The 25,252-nt window shown below is 47.0% G+C and overlaps 1 protein-coding gene and 1 long non-coding RNA gene across 2 annotated transcripts; one reads left to right on the top strand and one right to left on the bottom strand.

Annotated features, from left to right (window-relative positions):
• Window positions 1-777: 777 nt before the first annotated feature.
• On the bottom strand, window positions 778-4,245 carry LOC125403564 (uncharacterized). Its single transcript, XR_007233001.3, has 3 exons — window positions 4,010-4,245; window positions 3,159-3,420; window positions 778-1,201 (listed from the first exon to the last, which is right to left on the bottom strand). It is a non-coding gene; the product is annotated as an uncharacterized LOC125403564 (long non-coding RNA).
• Window positions 4,246-13,315: 9,070 nt separating this feature from the next.
• On the top strand, window positions 13,316-24,838 carry LOC125403639 (stearoyl-CoA desaturase 4-like). Its single transcript, XM_048439179.3, has 6 exons — window positions 13,316-13,783; window positions 14,260-14,536; window positions 17,660-17,790; window positions 19,184-19,389; window positions 21,666-21,898; window positions 24,268-24,838. The coding sequence occupies exons 1-6, from the start codon at window positions 13,649-13,651 to the stop codon at window positions 24,465-24,467; spliced, it is 1,182 nt and encodes a 393-aa protein (XP_048295136.3). The 5' UTR covers window positions 13,316-13,648; the 3' UTR covers window positions 24,468-24,838.
• Window positions 24,839-25,252: the final 414 nt, after the last annotated feature.

Genomic DNA, 25,252 nt, shown 5'->3' with positions numbered 1-25,252 from the left:
CAGGTTCCAAAGCTACACAGAAACCCTCAAAAAAACAAAACAGTTGTCTGAATAGACATTTACGAAGAGAAGACCCACACAGGGTGAATGTTGATAACTCTATTACATAATGGTGCGAAAGCAGAAACGGTCCGAAATGCACATTAGCAGATGTCTGGACATCTGGTCTATTCATACAGTGCAGGATTTCTCAACCATAAGAACTGAGTACAAGACAGCAGTTTTCTGAGTCAGACACAAGAGACTATGACTCTATACGAAATGTCTAAAGTAGGCAAATCTAGAGTCAGAAGGCAGATGGGGAGTTACCAGAGGTCAGAGAAGAACGGAAAGTAATGAGCCCTCTTCTGTGGTAAGTAATGAACATTTTCAAGTTAGATGGTTGGACTGATGCCCAGCTCAGCAAATATGTGCTAGAAGTAGGTAATCATAAATTTTATTTTTTTATTTTTGTTTTTCTGAAATAGGGTGTAGCCCCGGTTGTCCTGGAACTCTCTCTGTAAACCAGGCTGACCTCAAACTCAGAGATCACCTGCCTCTGCCTCCTGAGTGCTGGGATTAAAGGTGTGAACCAACATAGCCCTCCCTGGTTTACCATAGCCCTGGAAAAGTGTGATTTTATGGTTTATGGGTCATGTCTGATAGGAAACATTAAATGGGAAGAGTACTTGGTGCTCTTTTGTTCAGAGACTGAGAGTCAAGTGAAAATGTACTAAGAAAGAAAGCACTGGGGAAGTTCATGACTTTGGTCAAAGGACACTACTGTATTCTGTTTAATTCCACAGTGATGTGGTTTCTGATCTCAGACTTCAAAGAAGAACCATGTGACAAAAAGCAGCTGCTATAATGTAGACTCTGAGATGACAGTCTTGCCACATCAAATTACAGTGGTTGAGAAAAGCCAGATACCATCTTTAGAAACAAAAAGGGTTTGCGCCCAACATCAACCCAAATCCAGTGCCTTTTGAAGCTGGACAGTCAATTTCTGAGTTTACTCGGCTGGAAGACGCAGTGGCAATGCAGTCCCATTTCTCTGGTCAGCACTAAGTTAAAGGCTGCATCCCACATCAGAGGCAGGTGATGGGTGGGACCTTCCCATGTGGCAGCTGGGTTCATCAGAAGTTGAGAGTGTAGTGGTGCTTCAGTCTGCTCCACAACACCCAGCTACAGTCACCATCACCCTGCATAAACTTACTTTGTTCTGAAAAAAAAAAATACACAGCTTGGTCTACAAGAGCTAGTTCCAGACAGGCTCCAAAGCTACAGAGAAGCCCCGTCTCACAAAACAAAAACAACAAAAAAGTACAAACCCAGTTTACTCTCCCCTGTGATGGACCTTAGCATTCCACCACACCTGAGTTTTAAGCCTGCCTCTCAGACCATATAAACAATGCTGTCCCATTGTCCCACAGCAACTTCCTTATGCCTTTTTGGTTATATAAAGTTCTGAGCATCTCAAGGGGGAGCTGCTTCTACTGCAAATGTCCCCCTGCACCTCAACCGTGGCAGTCAGTGGTACATGTCACAGGAAGTGGGAGTTCTGTTCTGTGACCTGTACTTAATGTTCTATGCCACCAAGAAAGCACTGACATCTTGAGCAAATGCCGTAAGCCCCAATGATAAGCTCCCAAGGGACTGAGATTCTATCTGTTGCTGGAGGAGAAAGAGCCTCCTCTGATGACAGCCCCTCCCACACTATCCTGCCCAGCCTGCTCTGCCCAGGCAACAGAGAGCTCACAAAAGAGCATTGTATGCGGTGCTGACTCATGGTGATTTTGGTGCTGGGGACATCTAAGAGTCCATTAGCATCTTGGCCATTTCCCACAAGTAACAATGAGTAGTCAGGGCCTGGCCTTAGAAGACTCCTTGAACAAGGAGAGGCAATGAGAGGAAAATGGCAGTGAAAGGCATGGCTGGCCCAGAACCATGCCTGCCTGCATTCTTACGACTTTTCTTTAGAAGTCGAGGGGTGGGGATAAGAATAATTCTCCTCCGAGTCTATTTGTGTTGGTTACACTTGTTAACTGAGGTGGTTTTCTCACCGTAGAAGTTAGGTGCTTTATTTATCTATTAATTTCTTAAGGCTGATGATATAGGTCGAACTCTTGTCATGCATGCAGGATGCCCTGGATTGCATTCCCAACACTGAAAATCAAAACCAAAACCATCCTAACATTGTAAATGCATCATACTGAAGGTCACAAATCCACGGCACATAGTATATTCGTAATATTGGTTTTTTTTTAAAGATTTATTTATTATGTGTATAACATTCTTTTCATGTCTGCCTGCGTGCCAGAAGAGGGCAGCAGATCTCATTACAGATGGTTGTGAGCCACCTTGTGGGTTGCTGGGAATTGAACTCAGGACCTCTGGAAGAGCAGTCAGTGTTCTTAACCTCTGAGCCATCTCTCCAGCCCCTCGTAATATTGTTTAAGCACCATTATCATCATCATCATCTGGTTTTTTTGAGTATTCTTTTAAAAATATATATTTATGTGCATTGGTGTTTTGCCTGCTTGTGTATTTGTATGAGAATGTCAGATCTCCTGGAATTGGAGTTACAATTATGATCTGCCATGTGGTTGCTGAGAACTGAACCCAGGTCCTCTGGAAGAACAGTTAGTGCTCTTAACCCTCGTAACTGCTGAGCCATCTCTCCAGGCACCGTCATGCAGCCTTCTGAGACAAAGTTTTTCTTTGTAGTGCTGGCTGTCTTGGGACTTAGTCTGCAGACAAAGCTATCCCCTGCCTCTGCCTCCCTAGTGCTGGGATTAAAAGTGTTCACCACAGTGCTGGGCCTCTTCATCTTCATCATCCTCACCCCAAAAGGAAACCCCAAGCTCATTCAGACGACTCCTCATAGCTTTCCCACGATAGCAACAACCAATGTGTTGTCTATAGAGCAATTGCTCAGCACACATATTCCAGAAAAATTGTCACACAGCGGGTGTTTGACATCATCCCAGTATGATGTTCTGTGTGTGTCTTTGTAACGGGCCCCCAGACCTTAGCAGGCTCTCAGAATTGAACACACCAGCCATCATGATGAAAGATCACTCAGGCCACAGAACCCAGCAGGAATCCAGCACCTGACAAACAGAAAACAAAGGCCCATCAAAGTCCATCGTTGTGGGACAGTCTCTAAATGTACTGACCTTGCTTTTGGCTTCTGTAGCTCCTCTTCTGATTAGCAGTTCTTGCTGAGGTATGACACAACCAGAGTTTTTGTACTTACAAGTTCACCCTGAAAAAGGTTCAGGGCTACACTGGGAACCACCAGGTATAGTCACCAGCCAGTTAATAATGACTTTCTACCGGCTTAAATCCATATCCAAGTAAGTAGTCTTCTCCAGTAGATACCTGCTGTGATCTAGCTGCCCTCATTCCTTCTGACCAACAGCGGAACTTCCTTGTGGCCTGTAATTGACAAGGATGTTTGTGTTCTTTCTGTTTTCCACAGAAGCAGTAGAGGTATAAAAGGCTTTAGCTCAGGGCAAAATAAAGGTTGCAGTTCTTCCACCTGAAAAGAAGCCCCCATGTCTCAATCCTGGCACTCCCTTCCCCTGCCAGTCTCAGCTATCCAGGCTGAGCCTACAGTGTGGCAGAGACCACATGTCTTCACATTGTGGCATAAATCGTTTTTCAATCCTCTTTTATTATTAACACTCTATTGTATTTGTGGTGACCCCCCCCTCATTTTGAGTACTTTGAAGACTCCACTTGGCACATTCATGTGCAAATATTTTAGCGCCTACTTTCTGTTGATTTGTGTACACAGGAATGGGATTTGTCCTGTGATAATTCTGTTCAATGGTTTGTGGGGTAAGCAGTTTTCAACAGCGGCTGATGAACTCTGCATTTCCACCAGCAATGACAGAGTGTCACCCATGACTCTCCACCATAACATTTGTCACATTTTTCTTTGCCCTTTGGGGTAGAGTGGAAGCTGCGCTTGTACTAGCAGGATTCATTTAGCCAAGGTCTCCAGCCGTACCTCCAGCCTCACCTTTTCCAGACCAGGCAGTGTGGCGACCTCCCTGGATCACTGCCCCCTCCCCCACCCGAGCCACGTGACACCATAAACTGTTACTGTACTGGTAACCTCACTCTATTAAACTCCCAACACAGATTAAGCCGAGGGCCTGAGATAGCAGGAAGCATGCAATGCTTGCTCTCTTTCTCCAGGACTGGCCCTCTGCCAGTGCCCGTCTGCCACTTGACGGAGAGCAAGAAACAGGTTGACGGCTCCTTCCGGGGTTACTCTCGGTCAGTACCCGCTCCCAAGCCCACAGAGCCTGGTCCCTCGCAGCCAATCAGTAGCCGTACCGATCCAACCACGAAGCTCCGCCCCTACAGTCTGCCCCGAGGAGCGCGTGCACTGTGCAGTCACAGATGGAGCCAACGAAGAGCTTTCTAGGGATGCAGTTCCTTGGGCTCTGCAAGGCCAGCCCTGCTCTAGCTCAACCAGTGACCTTGAGAGCGGGCTCTGGTCACTAGCTATGTCCAAGGAGGGAGGTCCTGGCAAAGTAGCGCGCTTTATTGTCGTCTATGCAGTGCAAAAACTTGTGACGCCAGAGGCCCAAGCGCCAGGAGCTAGCAAACAAATCGCAGGTTGGGTCGTGCTTCAGAGGCGAGCACGCTGCAAAGCACAGCGTTAAAGTGTTGTGGAGCTTTCCGTGACATGAAGGGGCGTGGAGTTGGCAGTGGGTGGGAAAAATGCAAGGGGAGAGGTGAGAGTTTGCATTGAGTCTTTGTTTTTGTTTTTCGAGACAGGGTTTCTCTGTAACTTTGGAGCCTGTCCTGGAACTCGCTCTTGTAGACCAGGTTGGCCTCGAACTCACAGAGATCCGTCTGCCTTGCCTCCCAAGTGCTGGGGTTAAAGGTGTGTGCCATCACCGCTCAGCTGCACTGAATCTTATTAGGAGTCAATCCTCAAATATGTTCAAGCAATTCAAGCAAAACAAGGAGTTAATGTGACAGCAGAGGGGACCACATGGGTTGGAAGGCCAAATCCAGGCTTTGGAAAAGTCTGGTGAGGGGTATGGGAATGGAAAAGGTAGGACACGTGGGAAAAGTGGTTTTGGAGCAGAATAGGCTTTCAGTTGATCGATGTGTGAAATGGGTGCAGGGTGGGGCGTATGGACGATGACAGGATTTAACTTGTGTGTCTGCAAGTGCAGCCTCTGTACCAACTAAAATAGTTGAAACAGAAGAAGGCTTGGACTTGGAGTAGGAAGTAAGCATTTAACACGGTAGTGGGAGTATATATCCAGAAATATTATCCAATTGGCGTCTGAGAATCAGGATGTAGGGTTTGGAAGAGATTACATCTATTCCAGGCATGGTGGCTCACGTCTTTAATCCCAGCACTCAGGAGGCAGAGGCAGGTGGATCTCTGTGAGTTCCAGCACAGCCCGGTCTAAAATGTGAATTTCAGGAAATCCAGGGCTACCTACACAGAGAAACCCTGTCTCAAAAAACAAAAACAAACAAACAAACAACAACCCCCCCCCCAAAACAAACAAAAACCAAAAAGAACAAAAAAACAAGAGAGGAGATGAGATCTAAAGAAAAAGCTGGTTACATAGTTTTCATGGAAGAAATTACAGACCAGAAGCAAATGGTCTGGGGAGTTAGAGGCAGGGATGTGTGGGCAGAGGTCTGGCCTGGTTTATGTGGGGCCTGGGTGAACGCTGCCTGCGGAAGTGAAAAGGCACTTGAATACTTGAGATGGTTAGGATAGAGTATTAAATATGAACAAAGATAATGGTTATAGTCACAAAAAATCTGGAAAAGTAAGTACTCTCAAAGAGGTCATAGCAAAATGATGAAATGTCAGAAATCTGTGAGCAAAAACCTAATTTCAGGAAGTGGCAGCAAGACTGAGAATAACAGAATTTAGGACTGGAGAAATGGCTCAGGTCTTGAGAATTTGCTCTTCTTCAGGGCAGTTCAGTTCCCAGCACCAGCTCCTAACTGCCCCCATTCCTGCTCCAGGGAGTCTTACACCACATCTGGCTTTTTCTTCAGCCAGCACACAAGTGGCACACACACACACACACACACCTCTACATCAGATATATACCAAGATATTGGTACAGTAAATTAGATGACATTAATGAATTACTAAGCAAACATTAAAACAGTTTTTAAAGACTTTTCCCCTCCTTTCCTCACAAGACAAGGTCTCACTATGTAACCCTGACTTTTCTGGAACTCACTATGTAGACCAGGCTGGCCTCAAACTCACAGAGATCGGCCTGCCTCTGCCTCCCGAGTGCTGAAATTACCAAGGCCCGGCTGAAGTTAAGTTTTATGGTATCTCAACATTGTTCCTTATTCTCCGGATTGCCTTGGCTATTTGAGATCTTTCATCTTCCATTTGAATGTTGGGATTGTTTTGCTTCTGTGAAAACTGTCATTGGAATTTTGATGTCAGGATTGCACTTGATGCAATGAGAACAGGAGAATTCTGGTAAGCAGAGAGGTTCCTCAGCCACTCCTGCGCAGACCACCGAAGAGGCAGCATGTAACGTGCCCAGCTGAGAAAGGTATGGAGCCATTATGGCTAACATAGATGGGAATAATGGGTTAATATAAGTTATAAGAGTTAACAAGAAGCCTGACCTAATGGGCCAATCAGTTTATAATCTTATGGAGTCTTGTGCGTGATTTTCTTTGTTGCTTGCCGCTGTTGGGGTACCAGGAGGGACAGAAACCCCAACAAGCCGGCCCTCATGTTACATGCACTGAATCTGAAGAACACTTGCTGTGACCATCTTCACAGTGTTAATTTTGCCAATCCGTTAGCATGGCTAGCCTTTCTACCGTGTGTCTCTTTCAACCTCTTCCTCCTCCACAAGTTTGTCCCTGGTGTACAGAAAAGCTGCTGGTTTTTGTATGTTGACTTTGTAATCCTTCTATTTTGTTGAAAGAATTAAGTCAGTTTTCTTGTGGGGTCTTTAGGGTCTTTTAAGTATAGAAACTGTCTATCTTTAAATAGTGATAATTTGACTTCTTTCTTTGTGTCTCTTCTGTTTCTGTTTTACCATGTCTCTAGTGAAGATGCTGGGCACTGTTGAATACCTGCAGAGCGGTGGTATCCGTATCTCATTCCTGGCTTCAGAGGAATGCTCTTAGATTTCCCCACATATATACACACACACTATATATACATACTTTATATATGTATATACATACATACACATACATACATACATATATATGTAATATGTGTATATATATAGTGTTTCTTCTATTCCTGATGTCTGCAGACATTTATCCTGAGGTGGTGTTGAGCCTTGTGACAGGTCTTTTGCATGTATTGAGATGATCATGTGATTTCTGTCTTTAAGTCTATTTATGTGCTATGTCATACTTACTGATTTACCTATGATGAAGCAACCATAAGTTCCCGGAATGAAAACAACTTAACCTTAACGTATGGTCCCTGCCTTCCTGCTTTTTTTTTGGGTGGGGGGTGGTTTGAGACAGAATTTTTCTATGCAGCTCTGGTATCCTGGAACTCGCTTAGTAGACCAGGCTGGTCTCAAACTCACAGGGATCCACCTGCCTCTGCCTCTCAAATGCTGGGATTAAAGGTGTACACCATTGCCCAGCTAGGTTTTGTTTTTTATTTTTTTTATTTTTTATGGTTTATTTAACTTTATTTTATGTGCATTGGTGTGAAGGTGTCAGGTCCCCTGGAACTGGATCTTCAGACAGTTGTGAGCTGCCATGTGGGTGCTGGGAATTGAACTCAGGACCTCTGGAAGAGCAGTCAGTGCTCTTAACCACTGAGCCATCTCTCCAGCCCCACATAATTGTCTTAATGTGCTCTTAAATTTAATTCTCAAGAATTGCATTGAGAATTTTTGTGCCCATGTTCATCAGAAAAAAGTGATTTATGATTTTGATTTTCTTTCTTTTTTGGGGGGAGGGGGTGTTGAAACAGGGTTTCTTTGTGTAGCCTTGGCTGTCCTGGAACTTGATCTGTAAACCAGGCTGGCCTCAAACTCACAGAGATCTGCCTACTACTCAGCTTTCTCTCTCTCTCTCTCTCTCTCTCCCTCCCTCTCTCTCTTTCTTTAATGTGTGTTCTTATCTAATTTTCATATCAAAGTGTTTCTAACTGTATAATGATCTTGGTAATGTTCCTACTCCCTTGTACCATATGAAACAGTTTGAACTTGGTAATGTTCCTACTCCCTTGTACCATATGAAACAGTTTGAGGAACATTGGTATTATACCTTCTTTAAAGATTTGATAGAGCCAGGTGGTTGTGGCACACACCTTTAATCCCAGCACCCAGGAAGCAGAGGCAGGCAGATCTCTGAGTTCAAGGCTAGGGTGTTCTACAAAAGAACATTCCAGGACCAAAGCTGCAGTGAAACCCTGTCTCAAAAAACAAAACAAAACAAAAAATGGATAGAATTCATCAATTAATGCATTTGTCCTAGGTTTTTATTTTTTGGGAGACAAGTCTCAGTTTTGTTGATTGTTATGTGTAGTAATGTGGAGCGGGCTGCGTTCCCGGTGCTCGGCTAGCTTAACCCCGAAATAATCACAGAAACTGTATTCATTTAAGCACTGCCTGGCCCATTAGCTCTAGCCTCTTATTGGCTAACTCTCCCATCTTGATTCAACCCATTTCTAATAATCTGTATGTCACCACAAGCTCGTGGCTTACCAGGAAAGATTCAGCATGTCTGATCTGGCAGCTTCATGGTGGGCAGCTCTCTCTCTGCCTTCTTCCTCCCAGCATCCAGCTCTCTTTTCCCCGCCTGTCTAAGCTTTGCCCTATCAAAAGGCCAAGGCAGTTTTCTTTATTCAACCAATCAAAGCAACACATAGAGAGAAGACCCTCCTATACCAGTTATGAATTTGTTTAAATTGTTTATATCTTTTGATTTAATTTTGTGAGTCATCTATAACTAGGAGTTTATCCATTTCTTAACAGCCTACTAATATATTGCCAATGCTAATAAAACTGAAAATAGTAAAACTACTTTAGAATGTGTTATGAAGTTAAGCTGGGCAGTGGTGATGCACGCCTTTAATCCCAGCACTCCAGAGGCAGAGGCAGGCAGATGTCTGAATTTGAGGCCAGCCTGGTTTATAGAGAGAGTTCCAGGACAGGTTCCAAAGCTACAGAGAAACCCTGTTTCCAAAAACAAAAAATGTGGTGGTTTGAATAAGAATGATCCCCATAGGTTCATATATGTGAATGCTTAGTCACCAGGGAGCAGCACTGTTTGAAAGGATTAGAAGGCTTAGGAGGTGAGGCCTTGTTGGAGGAAGCATGTTACTGGAGGTGAATTTTGAGGTTTCAGCAGCCCATACCAGGCCCAGTCTCTGTCTGTCTGTCTGTCTGTCTGTCTTTCTTCCTCTTGAAAGAATGACAGCCAATGCATTAGTCCAACAGAATAATAAAATCAGCTTATGTGAAGAAGCTTTATTTGGGGGGGCTGGAGAGATGGCTCAGAGGTTAAGAGCATTGCCTGCTCTTCCAAGGGTCCTGAGTTCAATTCCCAGCAACCACATGGTGGCTCACAACCATCTGAACTGATATCTGATGCCCTCTTCTGGACTGCAGACAGACACACAGACAAAATATTGTATACATAATAAATAAATAAATATTTAAAAAAAAAAGAAGAAGCTTTATTTGGGACTATGGTTTCAGAGGTATTGGTTCATTGTCAGCTCCATGGTCTTTAGCCCTTGATAACACAAAACATTATTATGTGATAGAGTCAAGCTCTTGGCTTAATAACATTAGAGTGGTCAGGTGAGTTAGAAACATGTGGTTCTGAGGTTGGCAGCCTCTCAATTATTAAAGATTCCCTGGTAACGGGGAGGGGGGATGCTAATGGATGTGGCCTTGCCCTGTCCTCTGCAGGAGCAGAGTGTGCTCTCAACTGCTGAGTCATCTCTTTAGCCCCACTTACCACTTTTTTTTTTAAAAATAATCTATTTAACTCTATTTTATGTGTTAGTGTGAAGGTATCAGGTCCCCTGGAAGTAGAGTTGCAGACAGTTGTGAGTTGTCATGTAGGCGCTGGGGAATGAACCTGGGTTCTTTGGAAGAGCAGCTGTTGGACTCTAGTGTCCAACCTGAGAAGGAGTCGCCCCCAGAGACCACCTCATACACCACAGCCGATGCAAAAGCATGAGGATTTTATTAATTCTGTCATGACAGGGTCCCTCAGCATTTGGGAAGCCGAGAGACCCTGACTAGCTAGTACAGTCTACTTTTAAAGAAGGCCCCATAGAAACAAGAGGGGTTGTTCCTTGACCATTATGATTGGCTTGTTCGAAAAGGGCTAATACCAATAATTGGCTGGAGAGCTATTGTCAGATCAGATGAGGTAAGAGGTCATTTTGACCCCGTTTCCCAGGGGACTGAGTCAAAACATACGTGCATGGGTAATTGTTCAGGAATTGAGTACGTGCATGTGTAGCTGTTAGGTCCTTGGTTCCCAGGGGAGGAGGGGAAGCACTAAGGCACGAAGGCTGAGAGGGTTCAGAAATGGTTTCAGAATTGTCTTAAAGTCTTACACAGCCAGTGAGTGCTCTTAACTGCTGAGCCTTCTCTCTAGCCTGACAGAGCACTTTTTAAAGACAATATTCTGAGCACTTACTACTGAACATTTATTAAGTTTATGGTTGTCCTCCTTCGTGTGAACAGTTGCCCTGGGTCTTTTCCATTCCATGTTTTTTAAATGAGTATTTTGAACACAGGAGTTTAAAAATATCCTTAGTTCTTGTTATATTCTCTGGCCAGGAACTTACTGAGTAGGCCAGGCTGGCCTCAGAGTCACAGAAATCCAACTGCCTCTGCCTCCCAGGTGCTGAGTAGGATTTAAAGTTTTGTTTTTGAACTCGAGTCTGGCTGTGTAGCCCAGGGTGTCCTCAAATAGATGATCCTGCATCAACCTCCTGACTGCCGGTGTTTGTAAGACTCTCACTCACAGGGCTGACAACGTGTGAGATCTATTTGTTTGACCCAGTTGCTAGTAATCTCTTCCAACTGTGTGTTGGAGGGTTGACCTGCTGCTCTGCGCCTTTCCCCTAAATCAATACAAAACAAACTACTCTTGCTGAGGCAGGAGAGTTCACTATTCCAAGCCAGCCTGAGTAAGTACATAGTGAAGCCCTATGGAAAAACCAGGGCCTGGGGAATGTAGCTCAGTGGTAGAGCACTTGCCTGGCATGCGTGAGGTCACACGTTTGATCCCCCGTGCAGCGAAAAGTACGCACAAACAAAAAACGCAAAAATTGCCATAATTAAAGCTACTAACGAAAATAGTTTCTCAGGAGTGGAAATTTCTGGGTGAAAAGGGTGCCCATATTTGGCTTTATTAGAGGCTGATAGAGTGATCTTCAGAACAGTCAGAGCAACATCCAGGCTCACAGGCGCTGTCCGAGTTCCCATTTCTCCACTTCCTCCCCAGCACTGATTGATGTCATGCTCCTTTCACAACTGCATTCGTAGCTATCTCCAGCTCTCACTTAGGAATCGTGTCAAGCAAATTGTAGTACTCTCTGGTCCCTCATCATAGTCCCCAACTCATTCCTCTTCTCTGGGAAGTGTTTATTGAGAAATTAACGCCTATAAGACATTCTGTAATGAAGCCAGGCAGTAGTGACACATGCCTTTAATCCCAACACTCAGGAGGCAGGTGGATCTCTGTGAGTTCGAGGCCAGCCTGGTCTACAGAGCAAGTTCCAGGATGGGCAAAGATACAGAGAAACCCTGGTTTAAAAAATAAAAAATGAGAGAGAGAGAGAGAGAGAGAGAGAGAGAGAGAGAGAGAGAGAGAGAGAGAAATTCTCTAATGAGCTAGAGAAAAAAAGGAAAGGTCAGGGTTCCTGCCGTAAAGGAAACTTATGGTTTATTGATAGGTAAGATGTGCATGCTTGCAAAGAGTTTGTGTGTGTGTGTTTTTTCCAGACAAGGTTTTTCTGTATAGTCCTGGCTGTCCTGAAACTCGCTCTGCAGACCAGGCTGGGCTCAAATTCACAGAGATCCTCCTGCCTCTGCCTCTGCCTCTGCCTCTCGAGTGCTGGGTCTAAAGGTATGCACCACCACACCCAGTGCAAACAGTTCTCAATATACCTGTTAAAATAAAATTGTGAACAAGGCAAAGTGTGTGTGAAAGCAAAAGGAACGGCAGTCCCCCACCATTTGATGAGAGAGGGAGGGGATGGGAGGGGTCAGGGAAGCTTTCACAGAACAAGAAGTTGGACATGCTTGCCCTCATACAGTTTCCTTTGCCTAGAAAAACAGGGGTGTCTATCTCAGGAGACCCGGTGAATGCAAAGCCCCCTGAGTTTGAGCTTCCTTGCCTTGCCCTGGAGCTAGCGAAGACTGTGGAGTCTGTTTGTCTTGGGACTCCAGAGCAGCATCGTTCTGAACAGGGTTTAAGAGTTTGAACCCTGGCATCACACAACTGTGATTAGTTTCTAGCTCTCCTGGGACCATGGACAAATTATTTGATATCTCTGTATCTCAATTTCTCCCTTCTCAAAATGGAATCATAGATCATGGGGAGACTGTAGCAAAAGCTTTTTAAGATAACCTGTGAGAATCGCTCGTTGTTCTTATTCTGCATGCCCATGTTTGCCCCTCTGCTGTCTGGGATTCCTGCCTTTTTCTTATTGGAGACGCCCAAGCTCCAGCCTGGTGGGAGAGTCTTCACACCTCCCTGCTGAAGCAGATGTTCCGGAGGCAGAGGCATAGGGAAGGGATTGGATACTAATATCTGGAGGTGGTTGTCCCCTGTGAAACATGCCCTGTGACTGAGCGTGGGATCAGGCTCTCAGCTCTGAGCATGTGACTGCAGGTGTGAGCTGGTCAGAGCACTCTGGATTTCTGGTGAGCATCCTGAGCAGGTGGGTGGGGAAGAGTCACTGCTGGCCTTTGGTGCTAAGTAAGAAGGCAGGCTGTGCACCTGCTCTTGCCTTGAGATCTGGGGGTGGAGCCCAGTCCCTCCTACAGACACATGTTCACACAGTGCTCCTGGTTGAATGGAAAGAGAAGACGGAATTGTGATGGCTACCAATGAGATGTCCCTATCGTGCGAATACCACATGCACATGGATCAGTCTGGGTTTAGACTTGGTCTTCTCCTATTTTGAGAATGGTTTGTGTACTCTCGGAAGCTTGAGAATTGGACCCCAGCTTCCACCAGGGACCCAGGGGTGAAACCCAGGAGAGAGAAACAAAGGGCCATCTGCCATGGGGACAGCAGATTTCTGGGTGCCAAAGCTGAAAAGACAAAAAAAAAAAAAAAAAAAAAAAAAAGAAACAAACTTCCCTGGCCAAAGTTTGGAAATGGGCTGAAAGTACTGTCTCTCTAGGAACAACGGTATTTCATGACCTCACCTTGGGTGACTGCAAGCTTGGCTGGCTGTCCCCTCCCCTCTTTTGCCTTCAGCCTTCATCTCCTCATGGGACAGCCTTGACTAGTCAGCTCTGAACACCTTATTCCTTGTTGGCAGTCACGATGTGTGTCTGAGCAAATAGCAGACACGTCACCAATGACCAGCTCTACCTACCCTTTAAATCCCAAGCCTGGAGAGGTCCCCACACAGCAGACTGAGTGGTGACACCTGTACACCTAGCCAGGTACACAGCACATGGTCACCTCCCGACTCAACATTCCATCCCATCCTCAGTTGCTGCAGACCTGGATCCCAAACTGCACTCAGAAGCCTTCAGAACAGGATCCAGGCTTCCGGGGAGCCAAGATGACGGCCCACCTGCCACAAGAGGTCAGCTTTTCCCCAGGGATTCCCCACAGCCCAGGATCTTTAGCACGGGTGGAATTCTGCTGAGCAGTTTGTAGGGACCAGCGCTGAGAGCGGCAGAGGCATCTTGAACATCTTTTTGGATTTGCCTGACCTTCCGAGTGAGGAATGTGGAGTTTATTTTGGCAGTTGACTGTGAAGAGAAACCCCAGTCAGCCAGTATCTTTCTGCACACTTGTGCATTTCCCTTTATCTGTTGCTTGAGGCAAATGTTTTACCCACACTCCTGCCCTCTCACCTTGAGGTTTTATTGTCAACATATTTTGTGTAGTTTCTAGGGACTTTTTCCTGCTCCACCTAGGGGTGTAGCCAATCTTCATATGATCTGGGCACTGGGGCAAGGGTCTGTGCCTCTACTGTTTTGGCTGTATTACAGGGGAGGTAGATCCCGTGGTACCCTCATGTACCTGTTCTTGGCTCTCCACTCTCTCTCTTTGAAGATCTCCAGCAACTGTGGCTCTACCACCATCATAGAACCTCCCCGCTGGGGTCAGCAGAGCGGAGAAGAGAAAGTAGATAAGATGCCCCTCCACCCAGAAGACATCCGTCCTGAGCTGAAAGAAGATATATACGACCCCAGTTACCAGGATGAGGAGGGGCCCCCGCCCAAGCTGCAGTACGTCTGGAGAAACATCATCCTCATGGTCCTGCTGCACTTGGGGGCCCTGTATGGGATCACACTGATTCCCTCCTGCAAGGTCTACACCTGGCTCCTGGGTAATCGCTCCAAACCCTCCGTCCTGAGCCAGTACCCCAGCTTTCTCCCATTTTTTGAATGACGTAGATTCTGACCCATAAAATTAGCCTCTCTCTATCTTGATTTTTTTCTGAACCTTCTCTTTATTTCCTGAGATACTGGTAACTGGACTGGGAACAGAGCTTCATGGGATTAGGATGCAAAGTGTCAGTTCTAGGGGTCCTTGAACATGGATGTGAAAGCCTATGAAGGGTGGAGGGACAAACACACGGCAAAGAATTGGCAGTCTCTGAAAGAGCTTTTCTGTTCAAAACGCTTCCTGTCTCAGCATTGCCTGCCACAAGAAAACTAAGGCTTTTGCTGGGAGCACGATGAGCGGCCCCATGGGTTGTTCGCTTAGTCAGGAGACAGAGCAAGGGGAGACTGTTCAGAGGGTTGAAGAGGAAGAACTAGAAAGGAATAACCCACAAAAAAACTGTACATGATTCTGGACACATCAGACTTCTTGGACCCAGGGGAAGGTGAGGCAGCCTCCATACAGTCTGAGTGCATGGGGGTGTGGCTCTGGCACTCCAGGTAGGTCCTGTCAGTCAATGAGATATTCCTCAAAAGAAAAAAGAGGGTTCAGAAAGGGTTCTTTGCATTCCGCGGGTAGTTAGTTCCTGTCCTGTCTCCGGAGACCATGACAAAGGGCCAAGAACCTTCTAACCTTAGTTACCAGCCAGGCACAGAGAACAGAGTCTTGAGAAACCCTGATGGTGGTCAGGCTGCTGTAACAAGAGAGATAGTTGCTACTGCGTCCCTTGCCTGCTAGCTCAACCACTCAGGGATCCATGGGTGTGGGCTGATGCGGGGCTGTCCCGGGACACACACCTGTGCTTTCAGGTGGTTTAACTTCTGACTCCTGATTCCCCGATCAGGAAGAGGGGACAGGGCTGTGCAGGCCAGGGCCCCTAACTATTCTTTGAGAAATGGTGCATCAAGGGTCCCCCTCTGGAAGACACAGGACTTTCTGGTAGCTGTCTCTAGGAGGGTAGTGATGTAGAAGTGGCTGTCCCTGCTCTTGACCTCTTAGTGCCTCCAGCAGGTGAGCTCAGGTCCTTGGAGCTTCATCTCGGTAGTTCTGTGGGTGCTAGGGAAATACAAGAGGGGTACCGTTTTCAGGGCCATAGCTTTTCCAGGTACTAAATGGAAACAACAATGCTTTGTCATGTTTAGGAAGGTCATGTTCTTTAGGTTGTGTGTTTTCCCAGCCTTTCTCCTAAGTCGGCTACTTTGAGAGCCTTCTCTCCTGCAGGGATGTTACCCTGGAAGGCTAAAGGGGAAAACCCTCCAGACCACTATGGCCTCAAACAGTCCTTCCCGGGGGCGGGGGGTCACTGAACTAATCTATTTGAACCGAGCTGTCTATCTGACAGTCAAGGGGTTGAGAAGGACAGGCCACACAGTGTTTGGGGTCTTGTACAAGTGTTGGTCCCCTTGTACTTACTGCTTGTGCTTGCAAAGCCAATGTACGGGAGACACTTGTGACATGAACTAACAGGGGCCCTTTTGAGCTCTGAATCACAGAACTCTGGCTTGTCTGCAGGTCAGGGTCAGATCATACACGTGGATGTGGGAAGAGCTCCATCTAAACACAGCCAGAGCAGTCAGTCATTTGGGCCTGGTCCCAACTCAGAGGGACTGTGACCAGAACCTTCCTTAGCAGCATACTGGCTCAGTGATCTTTGTGGTGACCCCAAGAAGGAATGGGATGCAGCAGGAGAGAGGAAAGGCTGTTTGGGAGACTGTTATTTCTTGGTCTAGAAGGACACAGACAGTTTATACGTTGTAGGGTGACTTCAGCCTGAACTACGTATGCTTCATGGCTCTAAGGAACCTTGGTTTCCAGCTGCCCACAGGAGTGAAGCACTGTTGAACGTCTCCTCCAAGCCCCCATGGGGACAGCCTTAGTCAGGGGACAGAGCAAGGGGGGGACTGCTTCTTTCCCTATTAACAATTGTACCTTCTAAGCCTTTGACTTCAAAGATGGTGAGATAGGACATGGTACCCATCCTTAGACCATGACACAGATATAACAGAGTTGACTTGCCCTACTATGGGCGCCACCAATGTTACCCAGCATTATACTGGCAGTGAGCATCCAGACTGACAGAGAAACATGGCAAAGGAGGGTTTGGAATCTCGGCATGGTTTTTAGGGGCTGGATGGCACAGCTGGAACAGTGCCTTATTATCAGAAAACTGAGTTTCAGCCGATGGCTACAGTTTGCCATAGTGAGATTCTGGGTAAACATTTAGTCTTTTCTTTCTTTCTTTTTTAAAGATATTTATTTACTTATTTATTTATTATGTATACAATATTCCGTCTGTGTGTATGCCTGCAGGCCAGAAGAGGGCACCATACCCCATTATGAGATGATTGTGAGCCACCAAGTGGTTGCTGGGAATTGAACTCAGGACCTTTGGAAGAACAGGCAATGCTCTTAACCTCTGAGCTATCTCTCCAGCCCCAACATTTAGCCTTTTCCGTGGTCTACTTCTTCAAGATGCAGAAGTGATCACAGCCACCTCCCAAGGAGTGCAGTAATTGTGAAAATATTAATATTTTTGGTGATGCTCAGGTCACTGTGAAAACATAGCTCTTTGTAGGACTGACTCATCCTGATATGGGCATGTTGCCTGCCATTGTATTGAAATGCTGTTGTCTGAGCTGATGAATTGGCACAGGCCTGTGATCTCTCAGTATCTCTTCATATTTGGGGTTGTTGTAATTGATCAAACTGAATTGCTCTGATTTCTGTTTTTCAAGGCACTGGGGGACTAGTCTGCGGCCCTGAACAACTTAGAGGAAGGGTTCAGGGGTACAACCCCTGCAGACAGACAGTGAGAGTCCTGTTGCCCGTCTTGATTCCTTTTTTCATTTCTGGGGCTTCCGAGCTTTCCTCCATCTCTAGATAGAGGAATTGGGCCATAGTGTTTGAAGCCACAAGATAACAAGGCCAAGGCATGCCAAGGTTCAGGGAAAAGGATCTTCACTAACTTCTGAAGAAATAGCAGACTAGAGAGTCAGGAAAGGGTCCTTCCACCCTAGGCCTGATAGAACCCGCAATGATTGGTGACTTACCTGCTTTCTCCTGACAGTAATATTCTACAATGTAGTTGCTGGTTTGGGCATCACAGCTGGGGCTCATCGCCTGTGGAGCCACCGAACCTATAAAGCACGGCTGCCCCTGAGGCTCTTCCTCATCCTGGCCAACACCATGGCTTTCCAGGTAAGAAGCTGGTAGAAGTTCCACGTCTCAGAGTCAGCAGGATGGGAGACAGGAATTAACTGGAAAACTTTCCAGGTCACTGTGTTCCCCAAGTTCCCCATGTAACATATGGTCTGGGTTGCTCTGCTGGGGTTGGTCCGCTTAACTTACCAGCTATGGCTCATCAGCCAACCACTGACATTGGTTTCTTTGTTGGTTGTTTGGTTTGGTTTGGTGTTTTGAGACAGCGTTTCTCTGTGTAGCCCCAGCTATCCTGGAACTTGTCATGTAGACCTGCAGGAGATTCACCTGCCTCTGCCTCCCAAGTGCTGGGATTAAAGGCGTGTGCCACCACCACCTAGCTTGACTCAGGTTTTGTTAATACTCGGTGAGCAAGCCATTCATGCTGTGTCTATCTCAGGAGTCAAGTGGGAGCAAAAGTGATACATCACAGGCTTGGGGACTGCTGCAGATGTGAAGAATACGTCAGGGCAGGCAGAGTACTTGGCCTTCTCACACAGATGAGCTTGTCAAGTCCTTAAAATGTCTTCTTAGGAGGTTGAGCCCCACTTTGTACTTGGACACTAGGAATCCGGACAGGGAAACACTGTGGTCCTATGAATGACTGTCGTGCTGGGTAAGCCAACTGTCGAAGCTTGCCGAGGCAAAGCTATAACAGAAACAAGGGAAAGGATCGGGGGCCTGACTTTGCTATTAGACTCCAGCAGGGGACTCAGGATAGCTGTGGCATGGGGCTTAATCCCAATGAGAGGAAATCGAATCAGTCCCTGGCTTGGCGAGACTTGAGTTTCTCAATTCGAGTACCTAACAAAGTATTCCTCAAAGGCCCCTGATGTTCTGGGGGGACAGCACTGAAATAGAGACGCTGGCGCATTTGTGAAGGGATGGAAGGAGTCACACATGAGCCAGAGGTCATTTGGGAAAGGCTCATGAGTTATACAGGCCCTGGCGCCGGCTTGGGTGAGTTGTCAGTCGTAAGGGCATCGGGAAGAATATCCCTGTACCTCTGTGATGGAGCAGCATCCTGGGATGCCAGGGCACTTGTCTCAGTCTCTGGACCCAGTGCTCAGTATTCCATAAGAGCTTGTCTCACGTTCTTCTTCAAGAGCTAGCATTCCCAGCCTGCCTCTCTGGGCTTGCGGTCTTCTTTGCTGCTCTCCTCTCTGTCTCCCCATCACACAACCAAAGGAAGCAGCAGTGTGATTCCTGGGGCTGGAACTGTAAGTTGCTTTCTTCCATAAGCTTCAGGGGCAAATATGCAGAGGACAGTGTTCCTCAAGGCCTCCTTTAGGCCCGAGTCCTGGGGACTTTGTGAGGTGAGGGTCTTGAGTCCTTGCAACCTCCAGGAGGGCGTCTCTTCTCAATACTGGGGTTCTCTTTCCTGTCCCCTCAGAATGATGTGTATGAGTGGGCCCGAGATCACCGTGTCCATCACAAGTTCTCAGAAACATACGCTGACCCTCACAATTCCCGGCGTGGCTTTTTCTTCTCTCACGTGGGCTGGCTGCTCGTGCGCAAACACCCGGCTGTCAAAGAGAAGGGCGGAAAACTGGACATGTCTGACCTAAAAGCCGAGAAGCTGGTCATGTTCCAGAGAAGGTGAGTCAGGGTGGGAGGGTGGAGCCAGGGCATCTGGGGTTTAGGGACCCTGCTTTTTCTATCAGAACACATAAAAAGAGCTGAAGGATTTTGCTCAGTGTGCATACTGACCATCGTTCTGAAACACAATTCTCAAATGTCCCACAAGCCCACAATCAGGGAATGTTGCTTTTTCCTTTCTCGCTGAGGTATTTCCATGAAACAAATTGAATGTGCCAAATGTTCATTGACTCAGAATAATAATGAACACAATCGCAGAAATAATGGAGCCCTTTGGTTCGAAAGGCCCGTAGCCTAGGCAGGTATGCAAATAACCGGAAGCAAGGCAGAATACTATCCATAGTGTGAAAGGTTCATGGGCCAAGACTGCTTAGTAGGGACGCAAGGGAAGAGTTGCTAGAAAAAGCAGCCTCACCAGCAGCGACGATTCTGACATTTGCGTGAGGACAGAAACAGCATACCCAGTGCACAAGACCAGCTAAAGCTTGAGACTAGAAACACGGGCCTTCTCCTGGAAGGAGCGCTCTTGTCATCATGTGGCAGAGATATGCTTCAGAGGGGCTGCCCCAATACTGATGAAAGTAGCCCTTAGTTGACAGGTGAAGGTCAGGGAAACAGGTTAGCCGTGGAAGCCCAAGGCCAGGAAAGCAGAGGTAAGAGTGGAAAGGGAGAGATCTGGATGCAAATGATATAGAAGAAGTTGAACATGAGACCGCTTAACAGGTATCCATCAATTCCCTTGGGATGTCAGTGGTTTAGAGTGAAGAGTGAGTAAAGTCTCCAAAGGGACAGAGAGGCCAGTGGTGGCACATGCACTCGGGAGGCAGAGGCAGGAGGATCTCTGTGAGTTCGAGGCCAGCCTGGTCTGTAGAGTGAGTTCCAGGACAGGCTCCAAAGCTACAGAGAAACCCTGTCTCTGTAGTAAACTCTAGAAAAACCAAACCAAACCAACCAACCAAACAGAAATCAACAAAACAAAGGGACAGGGAGCTGCAGGTGGTCGAGGGCCCTCAGTTTGCCTCCTGAAAAGCAGAGCAAAGATCTGGGGGTGGTAGCAGGAAAGGAACACTTGTCACACATTCTGTGTCAAAGGTGGAGGTGGACACAAACAACTGGGCAAGAACCCAGGCAGTGGAACTTAGCAGATGAGTTTATGGCTTCAGCCTGACTTGTTTGGCCAACATGTCTTTACACTTTGTCAAAATAAACAATGGACTTCTAGTCAACAGACCCATGGCCTAAGCCATGTTCCACTAATGTTCCTTATCTAAAGACAAGGCTGGAGAGATGACTGGCGGGGGGGGGGACACCCACAGGCCCACCTGGCACCTCAAGGTCTGAGCTGGCTGCAGATACCCACAGCCCATGTACTGAGTCTTTTTTCTGTCCCATCAGTCAACTCCCCAGGAATGACATGGAGACATCCAGTTGAGTATGAAAGCTGGGCCTATAGCTTAAGCTCTTCTAACTTAACCCTTGTATTTTTTTAAATATTTATTTATTTATTATGTATACAATATTCTGTCTGTGTGTGCGTGCCTGCAGGCCAGAAGAGGAGACTCCATTACAGATGGTTGTGAGCCACCATGTGGTTGCTGGGAATTGAACTCAGGACCTTTGGAAGAGCAAGCAATGCTCTCAACCTCTGAGCCATCTCTCCAGCCCCCTTAACCCACGTATTTTAATCTATGTTCTATCACGTGGCATTACCTCTCTTCCATCTCGTACCTCCTGTTGCTTCTCCACATCTCCTGGTGTCTCTCGTGTGCTTAGATTCCGCCTCCTCTTCCTTTCTCTCCCCAGAAATCCTGCATATACCTCCTGCCTAGTTATTGGCCATTCAGATTTTTATTAAATGAATCAGAAGGTGCCTTAGGCAGAGCCACATCCTTAAAGTGTAAACTAATATTCCCCAACAGCCTAGCTGGTCTGGCTTGGCCCGGGTAGGTGGAAGACTGGAGAGATGCCGCAATGGCTTGGGTCCTTTTAGAGGACCCAAGCTCAATTTCCAGCACGCACATGATTCACTACTTGTAAATCCAGTTCTAGGGGATGCAGTGACTTCTGACCTCTTTGGGTACATGCCCATATGTGATACAGGCAGGCAAAGCACTCATATACACTATATATTTATGTGTGTATATAGAGTGAGATAACATATATCCCTCCTGTATTCATAGTGTAGGAGAAAAGACAGCCCAGCCCAGTGAACGTAGACCTCTCAAGTGTGCTTGCGGCCCCTCTCCACAGACTCAGTGTGTGGTCTCTCCCAATAGGTACTATAAGCCAGCTGTCCTGTTCATCTGCTTCATCCTGCCCACACTGGTGCCCTGGTACTTCTGGGGTGAAACTTTTCAGCACAGCTTATACATCGCTACTTTCCTGCGGTATACTGCAGTACTCAATTTCAGCTGGCTGGTGAACAGTGCTGCCCATCTCTATGGATACCGGCCATATGACAGGAACTTTGGCGCCCGAGAGAACATCCTAGTTTCACTGGTATCTTTGGGTAAGTCATCAACTCACCTGGAGACTACATGAGGTGGGTTATTGATTAGAGCATTAAGGCTAAGACAGAGACACTGGATTATAACTTCTATGATTACTTAGGATCTCGGGTTACTACTCTAAAATGAAGGCTAATCCGTTGGTTTCAAGTTTCCAACCATCACTAATTGAGACTCAGTTCCTTTAACGCCTCCTTTTCCAGTCATTTCTGAGTTAGGTTGCATCTTACTGGGGGGCAGCAGATGCGTGAATGGAACAGTACCATCAATGGAGAGTGAAGCTTTCTGTATGTAGGCCTGCTGCATATGTAGGAAAAAATAAAGGTAACCTTGTTCCGTCAACCTCAGCTGTGCCCCTCTACATTTCCCGAAGCTCCCTCTAGCTTCCAGGCGCTTTCCGTTGTATATTGTCTTATTTGATCTGTGTTGGAAAACAAAAACAAAAACTTACTCTACACAATTCTGAGATTCCCATAGAAATGGCATACGATGCGAAATACGCATCCTATCAGAAATAGGCTGATATATGTCCTGTACTGGTAAGCAGGGTCAATACAGTGAGTTTCCCCAACTCCAGTCATTATGAGCTCAGAGTTACTGCCAGGCTCTTGCTTAGTGTCTGTTGTTATTCTCCTCTCTAAATCCGCTCCTATCCCTCTCACCTCACCCTCGACAGCTCTAATCTTTTTGTTTTATTTAATTACCTGTCCCATAGTCATAGGCTCGTGTTCTTTGACAAAGATGACCATTCTCCATAACTTTCTTCAGCTATCTCTTCCTGTCCCAGCTGTTCCCATACAGCTAGCCTCCTTTTCCTCTCCAGAGACTCCGTGTGTGTGGGGGGGGGGAGAGGGAGAGGGAAGGAGACTCTGTTTTGCCTGTGTGTATAAGGTATATACCATGTACATGTGGTACCTCTAGAATTTAGAAGAGGGTGTTAGATCTCCTGGAACTGGACCCACAGATGGTTTTGAGCTACCGTTAGAGTGCCAAGAACTGGATCACAGTCCTCTGCAAGAGCAGAGAGTGCCCTTACCTGCTGAGCCTCTCTCCAGACCCTGGGCTTATTTTTCTCAACTTAAAAATGCTTTAATTAGTGTGTATTAATTACATGTAATGACAGGTGACATTTTCATGCGTGTGCATGGTTTCCACCATTTAATCCGTCCTCCTACTTTAATATCTTTTGCGTGTTTTATTTCCCGGGGCACTTGGGAACACAGGCTGAGGGTTTCTTTCCTGAAGCACGGACACTGGCAGGTGACTACCCCACTGTACCTCCTCAATCATTAACTGCGTATAAGTCCTCAGGGAGGGATGGCGCCCCAGGAGCCCTTCCGCTTGCCATGTTGGAATGTTGCCAAGCTCAGGCTTGTCCAGCTCTTGGTTAAATCACAGATGCCGTGAGTTTGAGATTACCACAGTCATCCATGCCCAGAAGTCGGTATTCCACAGCGTCTCCTCCTTTGCCCACCACTTCCTCTGGTTCTTATCATTCTTTCCACTCTTCTGACTTCCTCTAGGGTTGCTTTTATTTTTGGGGATTCAATGGCTTTTCTTGGTCACTGTCTCCCTCACCTGAAAAGGTTTAGTATTGTTGGGATTAGTTCAGAAAGAAGAGCCATGCAGAGAACAGGAAAACACCACACGAATTACAGAGATAATTTCAAATCCAGAATTTCTGTTCTCCTTTATCCTGCAAGATGCCCATCCTAGGAGTTTCTGAATCTCAAGTGTTAGAATGTCCGAATGCTTTCAGAGTTCCATTTTCTTAATGCCTCCCCTACCCCAAGGTCAAAGCTCAGAGGAATAGCAGTCAGAGCAGTATCCAGTGAGCCGGGGTGGCTGAGGAAACTTCCGTCATTGGCCAGGACTCCTTCCTGGTAAATTTTGGTACCCGCTGTCCACCCTTTGGAACCTCTACCCTTCCAGAGAACAGCAGTTCACGGGGAACAGTATGACTCACTCCATCTAAGAAGCGTAGCTACAATGGTCTCCTCTCCTCTGCCCTGTCCTAGCCACAGGCACTCACATGCAGACCCCTTGGGCCCTCTCTCCTGAGGCTCTGATACTTTCCACCATAAAATCTGTTCGCACAGACCTGGCTCCTCTCCCATCTTTTTATCTTATGATAGAAACTTCCTCTGGCAAAGGCTCCCAGACAGGTAAGTGTGAGCAGAGCCTGTCAGTTGCTTTCCTGAGATTCCTCTGAGGGCATCTGTTCACTTTAGAATACAAGACTGTGGGTTCATCTGTTCACTCAACAGTGAGCTTCTTCAAGGTTTGAGGTACACAACAGGTCAGAGGTATGCGAAGATCAGGAGGCAGCAGTCACCGAGCCCCCTAACTGCTCCCTATGCTTTTCTTCCAGGCGAGGGCTTCCACAACTACCACCACGCCTTCCCCTACGACTACTCTGCCAGTGAGTACCGCTGGCACGTCAACTTCACGACATTCTTCATCGACTGCATGGCTGCCCTGGGCCTGGCTTACGACCGGAAGAAAGTATCTAAGGCCACTGTCTTGGCCAGGATGAAAAGAATTGGAGATGGGAGTCGCAAAAGTAGCTGAGTTTGGGGTCATCTGGGTCTCTGTTCAATAGACCAGCTGGGCCAACATTGAGTGTTCTGTTAACTACTGAATAGTGCTACCAAAGCTCACTCCTGAACAATTATGGGGGGGTAGTGGCTGTTCTGTCTCTTTAAGAGACAGGCCACGCCCACTCCCTCCCCCATTTGCTGAGGCAGGCTGATCTTCAGCTTCTGGCCTGAGCTCTCTCTTGTCCCTCTCTCGAAGAGGCAGCTTCTGCCTCTCTCCCCACTTCTCCTCTTCCTCCCCTTCTCTGTCTCTCTCTTCTCTCCCCCCCCTCTCGTCTCGCTTTCTCTCCTCTCCTCCCCTTTTCCCTTCCCCTCCATAACCCACCTAATAAATGTCCAACTCCACTCTGTATGGTGTGCCTATCCGTCTCTCTCTTGCCTGCCCCCACCGCCACATGGAGATACACTGCATGGTCTCAATGCGCCGTCCCTGGTCCCTGCCCGGCCGGGGACCAGTCACCTTCGGAGACCTGGTGTAGCCTCATGCGCAGTCCCTGCCTAGGACCAGCTGCTCCCGCTGCCCACTGCCCGCTGCTGGGGATCCACTGTCTGCTGCTGCCGGGATCCTGCAGCAAGCTGCTGGGGACTCGCAGCACATACATTTCAGGGGTTAGGGTCTCTCTCTGATCTATTGAGCTCTATAGACCAGGCTGGCCTCCTGTCTCCACCTCCCAATTGCTGGGATTAAAGGCAAGTGTCACCATGTCCAGCTCTGCAAAATATTCTTGTCAAATATTCAAGGCAATTCTGCTTTGTGAT

Source organism: Myodes glareolus, chromosome 7 (assembly GCF_982192425.1).
Source record: "Myodes glareolus chromosome 7, mMyoGla1.1, whole genome shotgun sequence".
Classification (NCBI taxonomy): domain Eukaryota; kingdom Metazoa; phylum Chordata; class Mammalia; order Rodentia; family Cricetidae; genus Myodes; species Myodes glareolus.
The sequence above is the reverse complement of the archived record's forward strand: the minus strand, read 5'-3'. Positions and strand labels throughout refer to the sequence as shown.